Here is a 21,173-nt window from a genome sequence, read left to right on the forward strand (position 1 = left end):
CTATGCGTGAAAGGGTTAATGGCTTAATGTAAACATCTGGCCAAAGGACAACAGCTAAAAACTGTCCTTTTGGCTAACGCTCTCAGAAATCAATGTGCATTGTCACTGTCAAATAAATAAAATGGAAAATGTTCTACAGGTTTAATAATAATAATGTTTCTGTTACATCAGAAGAAACATTTTATTTTATTTTTTCATTTTTTTTATTTTATTTTCGATTTTATTCATGAATGCAAAATCAACCACAAACAAACTGCAGTAAGTTACATGTTGCATACCTTCTCTATGTATTGTATTAGTGTTTTTACATTAACAAAATCCTGGATATTCTACATTAAATTACTTACTTTAAGTTTTTTGGGGGTTTTTTGTCTTTTCAGTGCTTTGCATTTTTCTGGTGTTTAGTCTTGAAGTTTGTTTGGATTGTGGGCATCCATACATCCATACATCCATACATCACTCCTCAATGGACGTTCAGTATACCAACCAGCCAACCTCTGCAGCTTCAAACAGCAAACTGTATTTGAGTTACACTCTGTTTCCTAGACGTGATTGATATGAAAAAGAATGAGAGGCATCAGGAACTAATTATCAAATCATCATTTCCCGCCTTACAAGTGCCTGAAAAGGACTCCTATCTGCGCAGGGCTCGTAGACGTGCTGCTGGTTGCCATGGTGCTGTTGGCGCAGGCTGCAGGCCGAGGCTCGCTGCTTCCTATAGCATTCCTGGTAATTGAGATCAGATGCTCCTCTGAGTGGAACCTGGACTGGGAGTAACCTGGAAGCATTTATTTTATGGAGAAGATGTTTAGTTAAGCCGTGCTCCTGCTCTAAATGAGCCTCGGTCCGGCTCTGGTGATGAATACGATTGGTGAAAGCACTGAAGGCTGGTTCCTGACTTCTTCCTTCCCCCGGATCGGGTTGCAGATTAGCACACTTCCTGTCCAGTTGTGGAACAAGCCAATCCGACTGACGGAGCGGCGATAGGTGTACAGGCGAGGTTATCATGTGTTATCTCAGATGGGGTTTGTGACAGAGCCACACAGCAGCGGGTCCTTAAACAGCCTACCAGGTATAATTTGTTAAACCTGTTAGAAGAAGCAGCTGATTGTGAAGGACAGACCTCCTCTGGAGTCAGCTGGTGGTCCACTTATGGGCACTGGTGGAAGGTAACATTAAGTAGCCCAACTGTACTTAAAGCTGCTCTATCAATACTATAAACAATGGATTCAATGATGATGTGTGATGTGAAAGGTGTCTCTGACTAACAAACCCACAGAGAATCTGACTGCAGTCCCCCTCAGCTTTACGGAGCTTTTTAGCCACCTTTAGCTCATTGTTTTGTTGTCCAACATAAATAACCTTGGCTCTTACCTGCCAGCTGCAGCAGGATGCTCTGATAAATTGTATGACTGCATGCTACCTGTCCAGCACCAAATAGCAGACATACAAAGTCAGCTACTAGCTTGTGAGCATAGCAGAGCATATAGCGGCTAACAAGACCAAGTTACGAAAACACTCCCTCGTTCACAATTTCGGACACTCAGATGTGATTTTTAGCAGAAAGTAGTGTACATGCAATTGACACTATGTGAACTAAACTAAGTGCTAACGTTAGCATGCTAACATGCTCAGAATGACAATGCTAACATACTAATGTTTAGCAGGTATAATGCTTACCAAAGTACAGCTGAGGCTGTAATTCGTTTTGCAGCTCGTCATAAACCAAAGTATTGGACAAATTTGAATTCTTGACCTGATGATGAATTTCAAGACAATTCATCCAAAACTTGTTGAGTCACCTCAGCCTGGACCATCTCATCTGATATGAGTACAGGAGGTAGAAATAATATCTCCTCCTTAAAATACCTCCTAAGTTTGTTGTCAGTCTGTTCTGATGTTGGCTGAGCTTAATTCACTCATATACTGTAGAATCTACAGTATATGAGACCCAGTGACTGATAATCTACAGTGTAGATTATCAGTCACTGGGTCCACACATTGTACTGTGTGCTGGGTTTAGGCGTTCAGAGTCCTCAGACCTTTACACTACATGCTGCAAATGATCAGAGATCTGTGGGAGGAGCGAGATTCAGGCTCATTCATCAGCTGTCAGAGAGCTGGCACAGTTCACCAAAGAAAAACACAGAGTCCCCTCATTGTAATGTAGTCACTCTGTGCACACACCACATTTTAAGTGTGCATGGTTTCAAGTGCCTAGGGTCTAGAGCTCCAAAGTTAAGGGTGCATGAAATACAAACATAAGGATGCAGTCTTAGCTGACTATCAATCCATGTCTAAAAATTGGTGAATTTCTAATGTGCCACTCCTATTTCTGTCCCCATGCACTCTCTGCTGAACGACCTTATCAAAACAAACAGTGAGGGAGTCCTGGTTGTGCTCCAGGTTATAGATCCTTTCCAGCTCTCTTTGGCTAAAACACCCCTCTGTTTCCTGTCCCACCTTCCACACTTCCCCCGGCCGTTCAGAGTGCAAGCGTGCCCGGACACCAGCCACCTCTACTTGACACAGCTCGACTCCACCGCTCTACACTTGGAGCTGCTAGGATCAACAGAGCGGCAGGATATTGCAAGCGGCATCAAACTAAACATACAATGCATCCTGCGCTAGTAATCTCCACGTTGAGCCTATTTGATGTGACAGTTTAAACACTTGAACTCAGAGCTGGCCTGTCGGGGGAGACGGCATCAGAGGTTGGGTGGGCCGTGGTGGGGTGTGCGTGTACTGACCTAAAGGGCTTACCGTGATTAGGAGCCCCGTTCACCTCTGATTGCTCTGGGTCACTGCAGGTGAGTGCAAGTGGTCGGAAGGAGGTAATTTTCCCTTCTGGAGCTGGTTACCTGATTGGGTAAGTAGCTGATCTTTGACATCGACCCGAGTCCTCAAACATATCTAGAGCTGAGGTAAAGAGCTGGATCCTGATCAGAGGCAAGGGGTACATTAAATCACACAGAGCTATAACAATATGTTATAGCTGTTAGACAGAGTGCTGTGGAATGATTGTGCCGACAGGAACCTGATTGAACTATATTCTTCTTTTTCTGTGTATTCTGTCATTGCTTATTTTGCTTCACAAATACTTGCCAGTGAGGAAAAGGAACATCTCTCTCAACATATGTTTGTCATCTCCAACTGAGAAGACAACAAACAAATAACATGCAGCTCAAAGAAATTCTCCTCTGGGAGGTTGACAGGTCAAATTTGCGATAGTGGTATGAAAGGAGGTTAGAGGTCAGATTCAGCAACAGATCAGAGATCCTGAAGATGATGAAGGTTCTGCATCTTGCTAATGGATAGTCCGACTTTACTTTACGGAAGTGCAATACTGAACCATTGGAGGGGTACTCCAATGGTTCAGTATTGCACTTCCGTAAAGTTGGAGGTTCTTGTGTGAAAGAAAGCTGAGATGTCCTGACTTTTAGCCCCTAACTCTACACCCATAATGCAGACTTTCTTTTGTATATTTGAAGCCAAAACTGAGATTATCCTGACGATATCAATATGGTTATTTTCTCAGAAAGCTCCTCCAGAGTAATAGAAGACATTACACAACTGTCCTCACAGGCTGAATAGTACTCCTTGTGCCCCTTTAAAGCTTTCAGAAGTAGAAACATGAGCTTGAGACAAAGATGGCAAGCAGATACTGAATAAAAATAACCCAAAACAATACAGATGGGTAACAAATTAAAGACCTGAATAAATGAGTGGAGATACATAACAAAGGCAGATGCTTCAGAGCACAAGGAGGATTTCATGAGTATGAAAATGGTGTGAATCATATGTTATGGCTTTCACAGTCACCAGATCTTAGCACCTATGAGAGATGCTAGACAGCGCTCTCCACAACCATCATCAAAAGACCACATGAGGAAATGCTGAAAAGTGTTTTCCATTCATGAATGCATCACAAACATCCCAATAGAAAAGAAAAATAAATAAAGATTTGGTTGGTATGCGTTTGTTTCGTTCGTTCTTTCACTTTTGAAAACAAGGTATATTTCTATTTTCTTTTTGTTCAGAAGAGACCAAATTAGTATTAGTATTTAATTGCATTACAACCCACACTAAAGGGAAACTCTGCCTTTTCAGCATCTGGGGTAAATATTTTGTTTCCCATCTAATAAATAAATACACATGATTATGCAAACAAAACACTTTTAAAAAAGTTTAGAGAAGCTCCTGTTTGTGGCAAAATCTGCTGACAGTCAGTTGACTGACAACATTTCTTGTGAAGCCACGTTCATGTAAAGTTAATCTTCTCTTCATATTAATAATTCCAGAATTCAGTGATTACAAAACAAAAGTTCTGAATGTTATTTGTTTCTTGTGTTTGCTTTATAACTAGTTTCATCTCATTGTTTAGGTCTTCAGCCCGCAACTTTACTGTTTTGGTTCACTCTCACCACTCTCATAGTGTTGTTTTCAGCTGCAAAACCTGCTGTACATGACCTGCTCAGCACCAAACTGCAGACAGTTAGCGGTTAAGAGACTAGCTGGTGAACATAGTGGAGCATATAGCAGATAAAGAGTCAGATATTTCCCTCAGGAGTTGGTAGAGACCAAAACCAAAGCTAAAAGAGAGTGAATATTGGACTAATATTCCCCAGGTGGCCAGAAACACGACTCCAAATGAATGATGATATTGCTCCATAACTGCTAGATGTGTAAATAAGAAACTGTTTGCTAACAAATTAATCACATCAACGTAAAAGATGATTCCGCTGCCCCCAAGTGGCCAGAAACTCAGTTATTAGCTTTAAATGCTGTATGTACTAATCACTTGGAAGCTTGTACTGTAAAATGTGCTCTTTGTAAATTCAATTTCAGCACAAACCAGTATCAGTGGGGGTTTGGGATAATATTGAGACATCCGTATTTCTGGATGCTTGTCTCTTTTGGTGTGGTAAAACAAGATGCAATTGGGGATACACTTAATTTCACAGTGCTCACTGGCCACTTGAGGGGTTTGTACTTTCACCCAGCAAAGGAAAAACATCAGCTCTCTTTCCTCCCTCCTTCAGTGGAATTGATCAGCTGCTTCCTGGCTGTAAATAAAGAGGCATACTGTAACCCACTTGATAAATATCAAGCAGAATACGGCAATCAGCTGAAAGCAATTTGCATGTCTGTGCTCAAGCCAGCGGCTTGTGATTTTCTCTCCTGTCATCTATCATAGACCACACGCTTGGGCCAAAATACACAATACCCCCAAATTGCTGTCATATGGAGTGCAAGCCCTGAAAAAAGCCCTTCATTTTTTCTTGTCTGTACTTCAAATAAACTTGTATTTGTTAAATAACTGGAGAAAGGTTTTTCTTCTCTCCAATGCAACTTTTCAGAGAGAGGGATGGTTTAATGTGCCATTTCCTTTGTTTGTTGAAAGCTTGGCTGCAGGACTGTAATCTAGACGGGTTTGATCTCAAGAGTAGATGCAGCCTGTTGAATGTTGGACGCTGCTGGATGGTGAGTCTTCAAACGTCAAACTGATTCTGCAACAAGCTCCCATAGGCAAACATTCACTGGCTGGAGACTGTCTCAGTTTTTCTTGTATTATTTATGTTGCTTCTCCACATCCTCAGCATACTCACTCTGAAAAAACGCACATTTCTAAGCACACATCACAAAGAAGGATTTAAACAAACATTAAGTGGACACTTCTATCTGAAGTGCCTTTCAGCAGTGATTCAGGCTATTTTAGTCTGACGTACCCCAGCATCCCTGTCAGATGACCTCAAACACCCCATCTGCATCACCCATCATGTTCCAAATGTGTTCTGAAAACCGGATGATGTTATTTAATATTTTGTATTGATCATACAAAAGTAGTTATTTTCACAATAATTTTTTCATACAATTGAATTGTTTGCATTCACCCTACTAACTATTGTTAGTTGAGTTGAGTGGCAGGAGCTGGATGTTTCAACCATTTATCCTTCACGCAAGTGTTCATTCAGTACTTTTAACAATTTCAACTGTTTATCAATATGTTTAGCTTACTATTTCAACTGTTAATTCATTACTTTTAGCTAACTGTTTCAACTGTTTATTCATTACTTTTGGCTAACTGTTTAAACTGTGTATTTTAGATATCTATTTCAACTATTCATTAGGCTACTTTGTGCTAACTATTCCAACTGTGTAGTCATTACTTTCTGATAACTATTTCAACTGTGTAGTCATTACTTTTTGATAACTATTTCAACTGTGTAGTCATTACTTTTAGCTAACTATTTTAACTGTTTATTCATTACGTTTAGCTAACTATTTCAACAGTTTATTCACTATCTAACTATTTCAAACACTATCCATTACTTTTGACTGACTATTTCAACTTCTTTTCTCATTTTATAACTAGTTTTCACGCACTCTCAAGTGCAACATGTGGTGTTAATGAAATGACTCAGGTTGATGGGCAGCTAATAGTTTTTGTAAATTTACCAAGGATTAGCACTACACCAATTTTGTAATCCTATTTTACTGTTTCTTTTCCTCCTCAACACAAATTTTCCTCAAAACAAAGATTTATTTTTTATTGGTTTAGGTGAGATAATTAGTTGGGATTTCCATGTACAGGTTTACAAAGCAGGTAAACCACACTTGCGGCAATGAATGTGTTCAAGCCCTGTTTTCACACAGATTGGCCTTAGATCCAACTCTTATTTCAAACATCTTAAAATACTCATGAGCTACAGTGGCAGAAGTTCTACAGAAACAAGATAAGACCTTGGTGTTGCATTTAGGGCTCGCTCCACCCTTCTCCAAACATTTTCCTTCAGCCAACATGCCAAGCATCAGTCATCCCTGTAACGTGGCTTTGTGCTGTTTCTCTGTAACATGCAACCATTGAAAGAAAGAGGAATGAATCATGCACATTGCATTTTGTCTGCACCTCGCCCAAAAGAATTACAGAAAACCGAAAGTTGGGGAAAAACACGAACTGCAGGCAATCTACCTCTACAGAAGAGAAGACATTGTTGTTCATGTTCAACCATGTAATCTTATGATCACAAATGTATTTATTTAATCAACAAGGAGAATACAGATAAACAATGTTAAATAGCAAGAAATAATGCAACAGATGTAATATAGAGAATCAAGCTGAAGCTAATTTGCAGCCCTTGTCTCTGTTTAGGCGTCTAAACTGGGGTTAAACAACTAAACAAACAAATGGATCAAATAGATTTGGGATAAAAACAACAGACCAGATAAAACAGACTGTGTGCATGTGTATATGCATGTTTATGTATGCATTGTGTCAGTATTTAGACATACATGTATGTGACCAGATCAATTCAAAACTCAAATTCACATTGTTGTTGATTCATTTGTTATCATTTCACTATCTCAAATTTATTTTTTACATTTTCTGGTTTTCTCAAGATCACAATTGATCTTTACGTGGCCACAAACTGTTAATGAGGTTGTACTTCAAATTAAAGCTCTGTATAACAAAGACATGTTAAGTTTTAGGTGACAAATAGTGCTTTTTATCGCTTTACCAGCTCTTTATGTAGCTGTGACTGCTCCTAGTTTTGGACAGTGGAATTGACACATTCCAGAAAGTCAAATTATTTTTAGGTTGATTTATTGTAAAGCATCAAATTATACTGTACTAAATATATGGTGCAAACATAAAATGTACTTCTAATCACTTACCATATCAACATGATTAATGGTCTTGAGAAAAATCATTAATCATGTCATGATAACAAGGTCACTAAGTCTTAGAGCCGCTAAAAATGTTATGTCTCTCTCTATTGTTTGTGTCTAAAAAAAAGCAACAAGCAATGTTAAAGTTTGGGGGGGGAATATTATTAGGTATTATTTATTAAGCGTTTAACAATCATTAACATATAATCTGCATCATCAGGACAGTTTGCCTGTGGTTTTATTGGATTTCATGCACAGTGGCCTGGCAACGTAAGCAAACAACCCTACAACTGTCATCCGATTCTGATTCAGATGTTGTTAAATCCTGATTGGTGCACAGGAATCTGTGACATCACCTTTGACTAAATGAGCCCCGCCCACTTCAAACCAGTGAAAATGACCACAGTCCACACAAACAGATTCCTCTCATGTGAAACAACCAAAAGTTTGACAGAAAATATTGAAAATATAAGCTGATTGAGGAAAAAAAAAAGGTTTTCAGGGAATACTCAAGCCAGTCAGAGTTTGATATTTAAAGATAACAAGCAAATTATTGTGTGATTTCAAGAGACAGGAATAAAATTAATATTTGCCACGACCACAGCTCTTGGCTGTTATACTCCTCATACAAAATGCTGCAGCATAGAAGTGATGATTTATAGTAAAAGCCAGTTGAGAACATATTTTGATTAAAAGTGCACAGCCTGATGCTGCATCCATAAGAAAGACCAGCACAATACCTGCATTAAGACTCATATTTTGAGTGAGATTCCCTGTTTTTTTTTATTGATTGATTTTTGTATTTTTATCAAGATGTCAATCTTACACCGATTATACTGTCCATGAAAAATTTCTAACCTAAAACTGTTGAAACCACTTCAGAGATGAGTCAAAATCCACTGACAGCAAGAGAAGATGGTTGCTTCTGGCAATGCAAAACTCTGAAAAAACCCTCAGATTATTCAGCTGTCAGATGACGTCTTTTGGCGGCTCAACTTCACATGATATTCCAAATCAATCCACTGAAAATTACTTACAGCAGTAGCTTGTACTACACTATATGACAACCAAGAATTTTAAGATCTGAGACATGACTTTAACTCTGAGTGAAGGCCAGTATGTTATGCAAGCATTGTTATTCAGTTGTGACAAAAGGACTCCACCTTAATGCTGGTAAATAAGATTTTGCCCTCATGTGAACCTCTCTGCACCTCCACAGCGAGCGGAGGACGCACGTCATACATTGTTGACATACCAGCCATCAAACTGTCCACTGGGGCCCATTGGATGAGTCTAATAGCTTTAGCATGTGCTACAGTTTGTTTTTATCGTGGTGGTGTGCTGGTCACTTATTGTTTGTGTGGATCGCAGACAGCTGTGCTTAAAGGAAGGGCAGGGCTGCAGGACAGAGCAGTCACACACACACACACACACACACACACACACGTGCAGTAGCAGTGCTGTGACATTCACACATCCACTGTGCTGTACAGGATGCAACAGGCGACCCATCCTCGGATATTACCATTGTCAGGAGGTTGTTGTGCATTTCATGTTGCCACATCTTCAAAGAGGAAATTGTGTAATGGTGAGGTTCTGGTTACAAGGGGAGCTGTTCACCATGGATACAAATGTTATGACTGTTTTATTCATTAAATAAATAAATGTATGGGTTGACTTTCATTCTTGACCTTGGAAACATCAGTTGACAAAACAATCTCCACTTAAAGTCCACTTACTTGCTTGTTCTGGAAGCTTTTGATCACATCACACAGTCTTCATCGGCAGATATGCTCAGTTGTCATGAAAATGTAAATATTACACATTTCCATTAATCAAGCATTTAGTTTAGGGATTGTTTTGGGTGTTTGAACAAGTAGAGTATTGGTACTTTGGAGGATTCAGGTGTCTGGATTATAATTGTATTGTATTCATTCATCAGACTAATATTTTATCATTTTATTAATTAACAAATAATGGCATTTACTTCGTGGATAGTTTTTAGAATCTGCAATACGTTTTTTTTTTACTGTTATCTTAACAAACTCTTAACCTAAAATTGGAAGATTTTAGTGTGGGGTAAGGTTTAAGATGTAAATGCTGAAGTAAATGCAGTTTTAGAGGCTGCTCACAACAATAGGATTCGAGGTAGAATGTTTCAGGAAGCAAAAATGTATTTGCTACTTGTCAGTTTTAGGATAAAAATGGTCCAAACATCTTTTCTCCTAATTTATATATCAACTCTGGATCGTACCTCATAAATCCCTGTCTCTGAAAAGTACTTGTAGGTATTAATATAACAGAGCTAAACCAACTCTACACTGGTCAAAAACTGGTCAAAAACCCTCACCGTTATACATCATCACTAAAGAGCGATGATAATGGAGGTGAAATAACACTCTTAAGTCCTCCTTCATCTTGGCCAGCCCACTTCCAGTCGACCCCGCTCCATCTGGTAATTACAGTTAATGCACAGAGCCGCTGAAGTGCGTTACACTGACAATACAAAGAGACTGACACAATGTAATTCTGCGGTTAGAGATGCTTTTAAAAGTGATCAATAAGAATTAAAGCATCATTGATTACATGGAAAGCTTCACTTTAAGTCATTTTGTTGCCTCTGTAGGTGCGGGGAGTTATAGTGAAAGAAATCTGAGGCGGTGGCATCGGTGTGAGACCTACACAAAGAGTCACTATGAAATCTCTAAAATGTCAGCTGATAGAGAAGACATATTGCCTCGTGCTCTTCAGTTGACTTGAACACACACAAAAAACACACACTAACTATAGATTATTACATCTGAATTTAGACACCAAAAAATGCAATTTCAGAGCTGAAACATATGCCAGAAATTACTATCAACGAACTTTATCTTCTGTCTGTACAAATAAAATCTGTCACCAAAACTCAACCTGAAGAAGAATTAATTTTACTAAAAAAATATGTCCCTAAATGATTATGTAACTAATAACACATGAAATTCATCTTCAATCTCACCTATAAATCACGCAACAAACAGCATTTTCTCTTCATGTATGTGCAGTAGGAACAAGTTCGTTTTTTTTTTTTTAGTAGATATCTACTAAAGTTAGCATGCTAACCAGCTAGCCTTGGCCCTTCCTGTCTCGTAATACCACTTTGTACCTCAAGGTGCGATAGTGAGTCACTGTAGTGTCCCGACAACACAGGGGTGGTTTGGCTCCTGGCACCCCGGGGCTGACCCCGTGGGGTCTCCGAAGGTGGGCGCTAACTGCTCTCCCGCTTTACGCCTCTCCTGTCGGTCTCGGAGGCTGTGTTTGGTCCCGGTCCGGCCGTGTTTACTGGCAGGCTGCTGAGCCCGGTTCCATTGCCCGCTCACCTGGCTCCGGTTTTGGTTCCCATTCCAGTGCTGAGGCTGGGCAGAGTCAGCTAGCTATAGGACTGCTAGCTGCATGGCTAACTGAGCTAAGCAGCTACAGTTAGCAGTTAGCGGTTACGCTGATCATCATCATGCTGTCCCCTATTTGTTTGGAGTATGAATTCAACAGGTGGCCAATTCTTGCTCCTTTAAACGTGTGTACGTATCACAACGATCATTGAAACTTGAAGCCTCCTGGTCAAATACACTGACAATTGACTTTCGTCATCTCGTGTCCAGCAGTTAAACTTTTGAAATGGAAACTATTTGCATAGATCCTTCATTTTTAATGAGGGAGAGGCAGTATGTGTAATTCTGGGAATTCTTACAGGTAATCTACCTTTTTTTGTGGAAATGCCACATCATCAGAAAAAAATGATTCCAGAGTATTTTTAAATGTCTTAAAACAAGTCTCGAGGGGATCTTTAAGAATACATGAAGGGTTTTCAAATACATGAGTCCAACATATCTTTAGCTAAAACTGACTCATCAGTGTAATGACTTACTTATTGTAATTACTGTGTTTTGGATGTGAACATTTCAGCCCTCGAAGTTGCAGTGAAAGTATTTGTCCCATGTGCATGTGATTGTTGTTTCAAGACAGACTTGGAAAAACCGTGACCCCGTCCTTTAGGCTCCCTTCTTGAGCCATCTGAAAAGCATGAAAACTAAACAGGGAAGGGAAATGGATAAAACAGCACTTAGAAAGAATACATTTCATATGATGGATAATTAGCAGTACATAGCTCGCATCATTATCATCTTTAACACCTCTTTACCCTCCAACACTCTGCAATCAGCAAACTAACTCTGGCCTTCACCATCATTTTCAGAAAAAAAGAGAAATGATCAAAGTGAATTGGTGGGTGTTTCCAGACGGATTTCTTTTTTTTTTTTTTTTACTGATTATCTTTTTTTTCTTTTTTAATGAATTCAAGCCCTAAATACTCTTGCGAGCCTACAGAAAGGAGGGTAAACCCGGGTCTGCCGGTCCAATGGGCAGCATCACATCCTGTCTGACTGAACTGGGTGTAAACTTCGAGTCGAGGCGGGGAGAAGAAACCACCGCGGAACCAGCAGAGTCTGTCGTCCGGGAGGTGCCACATGGTGCCACTGGTGTGATTCCCAGTCTCACAAAGTTAACGAAGTTGGATTATTTTTTGCGTTGAAGACAAAGAAAGAGAAGTGCCTGTTTAAAGAACCATGTCCCACGGAATTATCTGGATATTTTGCCTGTGATGTTCTGGAAAAACTTTTATTGGACGATGTTTTCGCTGCTTTTGGAAGGTTTCCCATGTATGAAGTATATGTTGTTTTATTCCCATAGGCCATCTCTTCTTATTTCACTGCATCCAATATTTATACCGTAGCTGGTGATTAACATAATCTTGCATTGCTGTTAATTTCCACAAAATGAAGGACAACACGGACTCCGGATTGCCACCCAAACGCAGATTTTTTGGCAGTTTATGAATGCAGCTGTAATCACCCAGGGGAGCCTCAAGTACTTAAATGGGTCCATCACGAGAACGAGACAATCAAGCTCCTTTATGCCTCAAGATCAGCTGCACTTTCTGCACATTGTCTGTTATGAATAGACCGATCTCCAATTGAGCCTCTTCACTTTGGAGATTTTTCGATTTTCGATTATACAGCTATTGAAATTAGGATGCGCCGCTTTTTTTCTGCCTTAGCTTGGTGGCTCGGTCGGGTGTTTTTTTTTTTTGATTGCCAGATGAAATTGACACTCGGGTTGCCACTTATCAAGCGAAGCATTTCAATCCACCGCTAATTGCAGATATAGTGCCATCCTTTCTTTTCACGGTGTTTGATTGCATGGGAATACAGCCTCCCATTGCGCACAAGAAGAATGATCGATCATATATAGGGTTTTTTTTTTCTTCTAATTGCATCAAAATTTCTTTTGTTGCCAGGGTTTAAATGCAGGAGAAACTGTTATTCGTTGTTTTGGACCGGATATAGTGTGGGCTGGGGCAGAGATGCGTAATGCGCAGAGCAAGCTCCATCTTCTCTCCAAATAGGCAGCGTTCAAGACCCGAAAATGGTGAGTCACAAACATCTGGGCGAGTTTGGTTTGCATCCTTTTGATTTCTTTGTCTTTCAAATCGCGTAAGGGTCCGTTGATCCCTCTTCTTGCTCTCTTCCTGAACTTTGAGCATGCGGGATAACCTTCGCAGGACTCTGGTATCGCCTCAGGTTTAATCAAGAGGAGACTGAACTGAACCTAAAGGCTGCATGCATTCTTGATCAGGGATGTCGCGGAGAGTAAAGCCACCAAAATTCAATATAACCACTTTTAATTTGAAGATTAGAATTCACATAATGCAATATTTTCAGGCTGAGATTAATCTTTGTGTAAAATATATAATGAAACTTTAATTATTATAACTCGTGCGGATATATGAACAATTAAGTTAATAGCGAATGTATAAACATATAGAATCACTGGAGAACGTTTTTCTGGTAATCAGGTTATTATATCATATATATATTATATCAGTGTTTTTTTTCCAGGACTGGGTCTTCATGTTTCCACCACATCACTGATTAGGCTTGAAATATTTCAGGGACTATTGTTTTTATTCTACTCTTAAAAATAAAAAGCAAGAGATGATGAAACGTGGTCTTCTCTTTGGTATAAAACCGTTTTCTTTGACGCAGTCTAAGTCGGAGGTGAAGAAGGAGTCCGGTGAGTCTAGTCCGTCGGAGGCCGCCTGTCTCTGCTCTCCTCCGGCGGCCAAGAACCAGTGCGCCAGCTGCGGCATGGAGATCCATGACCGATACCTGCTGAAGGTGAGAAATAACGAGCATAAAACATGTCCACGAAGCTTCGTCTCCTAATTTGGTTTGTAGCTTTTCTTTCATTCTTTATTTTTGTCTTTACACCGCAGATTGATCTCAACAAAATAAGGTTGACGTGGGGATAATTTTACTCCTTTATTTAGTGACATTTTCTTCTCAAAGCTTCTGTCTTTCTTTTTTTTCTGCACAGAAAAGTTTTATGGAGTTTTTACTTCACTTTAGGGGAAATAAGATTCATGGCACGCTGTTACACATCTTGATGAGAGTCTCGTTGCATTGATTATCGGTCACACACACACACACACACACACACACACACACACACACACACACACACTCAGACGTGCATTATTCTGTAAGTGTGATTGTATTTGTTTTTAATCTCCACAGGTCAACAACCTGAATTGGCACTTGGGATGTTTGGAGTGTTCAGTCTGCAGAGCGTCTCTGCGCCAACACAACAGCTGCTACGTTAAAAACAAAGAAATCTACTGCAAACTGGATTATTTCAGGTAAGATCTGTTCTTGCTCTTGTGCTATTTTGTGTTTTTGCAGCTGTTCACTGATTATTTTGTAACGCGAGCGTTTCTATAACGCACAATCTTACAGGCTTTTATTTTTAAATCATCAATGAAAAGAAAAGGGTCAATAAAGTACCACAGCTTAACTCAGTTATGATGTTATCATTTTGAAATAAATGTGTTTATTTTCATTAATAGGACTGAATTAATTCACATATTTTGAGTGGAGTTCAATTCGAATTTGTGGATTACCGAAATTACATTAATTAATTTAGCGAAACAAGTTTATTCAAATGTTTATTTTATTTCGATTCTTGTTTTTCTCGGTGGCTTTGTTTCGCCATGTCGATGTATTTTAATCTGAAAAATAGATATCAAGTCACATGGTTCATCTGTGTAGTTTCGAGGCCAGTTCCTTTAATTGCAGATGTCTTAAATTGCATTTGTTGAGTTTTTGAAAAACAAAGAAATTAAGACAATAACAGCCTCGAAAAAACAGACAAATGAAAAATATGAACGGAGCGTTTTTGTAAATATTCCCCAGCTGTCGAACTGCGTCTGCGCAAACCAACATACTGATACTGACGATATTTGATATTTTTTTTAATCCCCTAAATTCTTGTAAAAGAGCCCTTATGCTTTTAATTCAATATTTGAGGAGCATCCTTCCTGTTGTTGCATATAAATAACACCAGTAAATATTTTTGGAAACCATTGCCGAATTGTTTCTATGCGAGATGACGCTTCGATGCTTCTCTTCTTGTTCCTGATAAAAATGAAAAATGAAAAAATAAATTTCCAGTGAAAGGTGGAAGAATGACTGATGATGATAAATATTATTCTGTCCAGGTGATAAATTATTGGACATAATTTGGTTTATTTTTCTGTGTGTTTTTACAGCTAATTGATCTTTGCTCTCCAAAATCAACGTTGGACTCAAGTACAACATGATTTGGCTCAGTGGAAAATATGTTCTGCATAATGGGCCATAATGGGGCTTTTGGTCTGCAAGATCCTTTCAGACGAATATATCACAGCAAAGCCACGTCTTTGAAATGAATTCTCAGACTGTGAAAAATTACCACTGTGTTTCTATCTGCTCACACCCATCAGACTTTTACAACAGCTGCCTGAGATCAGATCAGATCAAACAGCTAGATTACAGAACTGCCCTAAACATCCCACTGCATGTTTTGGTAATTTGATTTTTTGCAATTTTCTTAGGAAATTTGCATCACTGATGTAGCAAATTAACTACGTTATTTGCTAATTTCATGGTCCTGTCTCGTAGAGGGACCCAGCATCAAAATCTATAAGAACTTAACACATGGAAACCTTGTTGCCCAGACAGAGCGTACTTTCCACTGGTGGATGGGAGGAATTTCTCTCCCTCACTTTTTCAAAATCCCAGTTTTAGAATGACTCAAAACTTTGTGTTCTTACTGTAGCGTTTACCAAAGTCCAGGTGAGAGGAGGTCTGAGTTGACAAAAATGTTGATGCAGTCATCAAGGTCTCCTTCAGTCAATGTCCAGGGCTCACTGCAATAAATACAAGCAGCAGTGAGTTACTTAAGAACTGTTTTGCCCTGGGTTTTACCTCTCAGGCTACATACAGACTGATGGAACTGACACATATTTTCCAGAGAAAATGATTGAATCTTTCATAGATTTACAGGTTACAATGTGTCATTATAATATTCTGCAAAAATACACTGGAAATAAACATCAATCAAAGATAAGGCAGTAAAAGTACACATGATTCTTTCCAACAGTAATTTAGAAGTAGCATGGATGGATTATGAGCCAGTGGGCTCCTGGGCACAGACATGAAAAAGCCCCCCACCCCTCACAGTGATATTTTGCAGGTGAAGCAGAACATGCAGAAAAAACCTCTGTAACCTGTAGCTGACCTTCACCCGCCCATCTCCTTCTCTCTCACAGTAGGTTCGGCACTAAGTGTGCCCAGTGTGGCCGGCAAGTGTACGCCAGTGACTGGGTGCGGCGGGCTCGGGGCAGCGTCTACCACCTCGCCTGTTTCGCCTGTTTCTCCTGTAAGAGGCAGCTGTCCACCGGGGAGGAGTTCGGCCTGGTGGAGGGCAGGGTGCTCTGTCGCAGCCACTATGACATCATGCTGGACAACCTCCGCAGAGCTGCCGAAAACGGTAACAGACATTGTCAAAGATGTATCTCTGACGATTACCAGCAAAAATATGTAAAGAGTCAGGGCCTCAGTGGAACAAAATATTCTGCCAACTCTTGATGACTTGAGCTCAAAAGCTTCCTCTCAAGGATGCGTCATTACATCAAAACATACAATTCTAGATTTCCTAGTGCTTTAATTTCAACATGAAATACCAACGTTTGATCTTTGTTAACTTCTTGATTTGAAGATAAAGATCTGAGGGTTTGAAAAGCAGTTGTCCACCCAATGTGAGACTAAATGATTGACCTGCTGAACGGTTAACTGAACTTGAGTTTTGAGGAGTTCCAACAAAAACAATCACAGTTAGAAGACAACAAGCTGGGGGGGGGGGGAGAGGCAGAAACAACATTTATGAAGGAATATTTCACACTCAGTTCATCATGTAAGCAGAAGTCAAATGAACTTTGTTATTTCCTACATTTTTCACACGATAATACGTTCTCTAATGGTCTCTGCTCTCTGCTGAGCTGTCGGTGAGGAAAACGTAGGCCATAATGGTTCAAACACACTCGTTTGTTGGCAGGAAAACATTTTAATTATGTTACACGGATTGTTTGGATTTTATGACACAGAGTTGACCTGAAACAAAACTGGCCTGTAAACTTATAACTACCTTGTTTTGTGAAACTTCACGATATAATGAGTGAAGTGTCAGTCAGACCTGCTGTGACTGTGCTCTCTTAAAGGCACAGGACTGACTCTGGAAGGAGCGCTGCCCTCTGATCAGGACTGCCAACCAAAACCAGCCAAGAGGGCGCGGACGTCGTTCACTGCTGAGCAACTGCAGGTAGAGTCTGCTCTGCTCGTGTGTGTGTGTGTATTACCTGTGTCTGTATATGTGTGTGTGGGTTCATGACTGAAGGCAGTGTTTCCTCGCAGGTGATGCAGTCTCAGTTTGCTCAGGACAACAACCCTGATGCTCAGACTCTACAGAAACTGGCAGAAATGACGGGACTGAGCAGACGAGTCATACAGGTAGGAAATGATTAAATTTAAGATTATACACTGTGATGCTATTTTAAATTTATCAGACCAGTGGGGGTTGTGAGATAATTAAGGTTTTTAGGCAAATATCCACTTAAATCCAGAGAATTATCTCCAGAGTTCATCACGGCGGGGTGGAGTAATCTCTGAAAACACATTTAGACTAGTGAGTCCTAACGGTGCTGCTTGTAACATCTTAAAATTGTAAAAATGTTGTCTGCCTGGGACGTCTTTCCTTCTGAAATTAAAGGAGTGTTAGACACCAGATGAGACAAAGTATCCAGTATTTCAAAATAAAGGAAGAAAAAACTACATTTTGATAATCAACTTGGGATCCCTCAGATTTATGAGGGTCCAGACCCCCAGGTTGAGAACTACTGAGACTACTTAGACCATTTTAAACACTTACACCCTGAACAATTAAAGGAAGACAATTAGCAGTTTCGGACGCCGGCATCGCTTGCGCACAAACTGATTGCTGTCAATCAAGTAGCCCTGGTCCTTATGGACAAAGTGAACCGTCACAGTTGCTTGTAACTCCTCTTTGCATGTTGTTATAGTGATCCAAGCATTGAGTATCATTTTTGGTTGTGTCCCATTCTCCGTTCACTAAATAATTGCCTGTTATTTATTGGTTATGATGCTTTAGTGAACTATTCATATTCTAAGTGCAAAACTGAAGTGAGAAAAAAATGTGACATGATTTGATTTGAGTAAAACTTGAGTAAAAGTTACTTTGAGTAAGTCTTTGTTGTTGCACTTGATCAATTTTCACCAGTTTTATTCATTGTGAGCTCATAGTTCGTGTCAGTTTCACCAAAAACCTCACAGTTTACACTACACTCAGTTGTGTTGCTGTTCTGTAATGAGCTATTATATTTGACACCTTCATAGTTTATAAAATGTATTTTGTAAAAATGTTTCATAGGCAAACCTAAATTCTACATGTTTATATAATCCAGTATAAATCTTAACTGCAACTATTCTCGTCACATAAATCTTCATTTTCAAAGGAATAATCTAAAATGTGCAATACATCCATATTTGAAGGAATAAGACTGAAACTCTAAGGGTTAAGCTGGAGGGTAAAATCCTGCCACACCACACTGGAATGGTTTCTCTGGCACTGACAAACAAACAAATAACCAATTGAGGTCTGGTGAGAAGGACAACAGTCAAACCTCGTCTTCCACAGTGTTGTTGTTCAGTATGTTTCCCGCTGCTCGCTGCACGTTCACATCATCTGTAATGTTTCCCAGGTTTGGTTTCAGAACTGCCGCGCGCGACACAAAAAGCAGCCGCCTCAGAGCAGCTTCCCTCAGAGCGCTCCGCTGTCCAGGATGCCTCCATCGCTGCCAGACGATATCCACTATTCACCGTTCAGCAGCCCGGACCGACCACATCTACTGGCCCTGCACGGATACCTGGACAGTGAGTGGCAGGTCTTATTGTTGGGGCCACTGTGTTAGAGATGTTTGTCCATTGACACACATGATAATTATATATTTTTTTAAAAGCAGAATGACACACACTGCTTTAAAGGCTTCGATTACAGTTTTTAATCATCAGTTTGTATATTGAGTCATTAAAAGGTTTTATTTGTTACATCATACAAAATGCAGTGGTAGAATGTAACACAGTACGTACATTTACGCAAGTATTATTATTGTACTTTTACTTGAGTATTTCTATTTCATGATACTTTATAATGAAAATGTACTTTTTAACTCCACGACAGGTAGCTGTGGTTAGTAGTTATTTTACAGATTAAGATTTTACTTGAAGTACAGTACAACAATCACAGGGGCCTTTTTCCATCATGAGTACTTTTGGCTACTTAATTATTGGTCTGGTGTGTAGATGGGCTGTGCAGTTTTGAGTACATAAAAAAGTAAAATACACACAGTTTGTCACTGCTGTAAGGAAAACCATACAAAGTACAGTAAAGGAAGAGGGATCCCTCCTCTGTTGCTCTTCCTGAGGTTTCTTCCTTTTTTTCCTTTTACAGGGTTTTTTAGGGAGTTTTTCCTGATCGCAATCGAGGGTCTAAGGATAGAGGGACATTGTATGTTGTACAGATTGTACAGCCCTTTGAGGAAAATGTTTGACTTGTGATTTTTGACTCTATAAGTACAAATGGCTTGACTGAAAGGATTTACAAAGGACATTGGGATAAGAGTTGAAAACCTAAGTTTGAAACACTATGCAGTTTTAGAAACATGTATTCTGAATATATTCTGAATCTCTTTCCTTTACTTTGAAAGGAATCTGCAGAGTCTGTCTCTGTGGCTTAACTCATCATTTGGATGCTTTAGGAGTTTTTATCCCTGATCAGCAGCATGTTTATTAAATTACAGTAACATGTTCACAATGTTCCCCAGACTCATGCTGTTTCTCTTGTCTTCTTCGTGCAGCTCATCCCTTCTCCGTCCTCGCCGCCCCGGGCCACTTGACCCACCCGTCCATCTCTTTACCACAGCTCCCCATCAGCCGTTGACCTCCTGTGTCTACTTTAGCGGCGTCACCACTCTGAAAAAATCCTTTGGGACGTACTGTCAGTAATCTGCTCTGTTTGGGGGTCTAATCCGCAGGCAGCAGGGACCTCGACGATCTGTTTTCAATCAGTCGGATTCTTCGCGATGACGCTGCTGAGCTAAACTTGTCTTTTAAAGACAGCAGACTATGGTGTTTGGAGAAAAGTCCCGCCTCCACGCCAACATGGGAGTTTTTTTAATATTTTGTTTTGCTTTTATGATGCAGAGAAGAAGACCACTTTTATTTCATTTTTTCTCTTTTTGATGGGACACAAAACATTGTATCAGGTCAGGATTTTTTTCCTTTTGTTTACCCACTCATACAAGGTATATTTTAATTAAATTGCTGCCATATGAGCTCTCAAAAAAAGAAGAAAAACGGAGTGTTGTAGCAGTATTACAGTAAAACCTCAGCATTTTGTTTTTGTGTCGGTGATGAGCACATTTGCAGCTTCACTGTTGTTTGTTGTTGTGTTGTTGTCAGAAAATGGAAACTCTTATTTATTCAGAACAAAACTTCACTTTTAAAAAAAAGCACTTTTAAATGTGTCTTGAAATTGAATAATTCAGTGATTGTACATTGTAAATACTGCTACAGTTTAATAAAAATGTATCAAAGCTGTTATGTTAGTGTTTTAATAAGCGAGGATCAGGTTGATTTACTCATGCAGAGAGAACAAGAGGGAGAGTGTTTTTATATGTGTGTGCGGCTGGAAATGTCAGAACAAACACACATTTTCAAAGACATTACAGAGAAACGTGACTGCATCTCCGCTGGAAACACATTATATCACTTTTTCTACACTAAGAGATCTAAGGGACTACAAAAATCAAAAGGTCGCCCATCAGAGGCCAAGTACCTCCTGTAACCTGTTATTGAGAGCAATATCCTGCGACAAACCCGCACATCATCTCCAATTTACTCTTAATAGGAACATGTGATCAATCCTTCTGTGAAAACGAATATTTGAGATGACATTTTCACTCAGAGCGTGGCCATTGATCGGGCAGTTTGTTGGCTTTTGTGAGGCCTTTTAAC

The 21,173-nt window shown here is 39.7% G+C and overlaps 1 protein-coding gene across 1 annotated transcript; it reads left to right on the forward strand.

The window, feature by feature from the left end:
* The first annotated feature begins 13,000 nt into the window (after window positions 1-13,000).
* lhx6b (LIM homeobox 6b) lies at window positions 13,001-20,097 on the forward strand. Its single transcript, XM_070904417.1, has 8 exons — window positions 13,001-13,134; window positions 13,752-13,883; window positions 14,283-14,404; window positions 16,355-16,575; window positions 17,303-17,403; window positions 17,496-17,591; window positions 18,860-19,031; window positions 20,015-20,097. Exons 1-8 carry the CDS (start codon window positions 13,132-13,134, stop codon window positions 20,095-20,097), a joined length of 930 nt encoding a protein of 309 aa, XP_070760518.1. The 5' UTR covers window positions 13,001-13,131.
* Window positions 20,098-21,173: the final 1,076 nt, after the last annotated feature.

Source organism: Enoplosus armatus, chromosome 4 (genome assembly GCF_043641665.1).
Source record: "Enoplosus armatus isolate fEnoArm2 chromosome 4, fEnoArm2.hap1, whole genome shotgun sequence".
NCBI lineage: Eukaryota > Metazoa > Chordata > Actinopteri > Centrarchiformes > Enoplosidae > Enoplosus > Enoplosus armatus.

Excerpts from the sequence above, each read along its gene's own strand:
- lhx6b (XM_070904417.1), top strand. Across the intron at positions 13,884-14,282 it reads ATGACCGATACCTGCTGAAG|GTCAACAACCTGAATTGGCA; the intron begins GTGAGAAATAAC and ends TAATCTCCACAG. Across the intron at positions 17,592-18,859 it reads TGAGCAGACGAGTCATACAG|GTTTGGTTTCAGAACTGCCG; the intron begins GTAGGAAATGAT and ends AATGTTTCCCAG.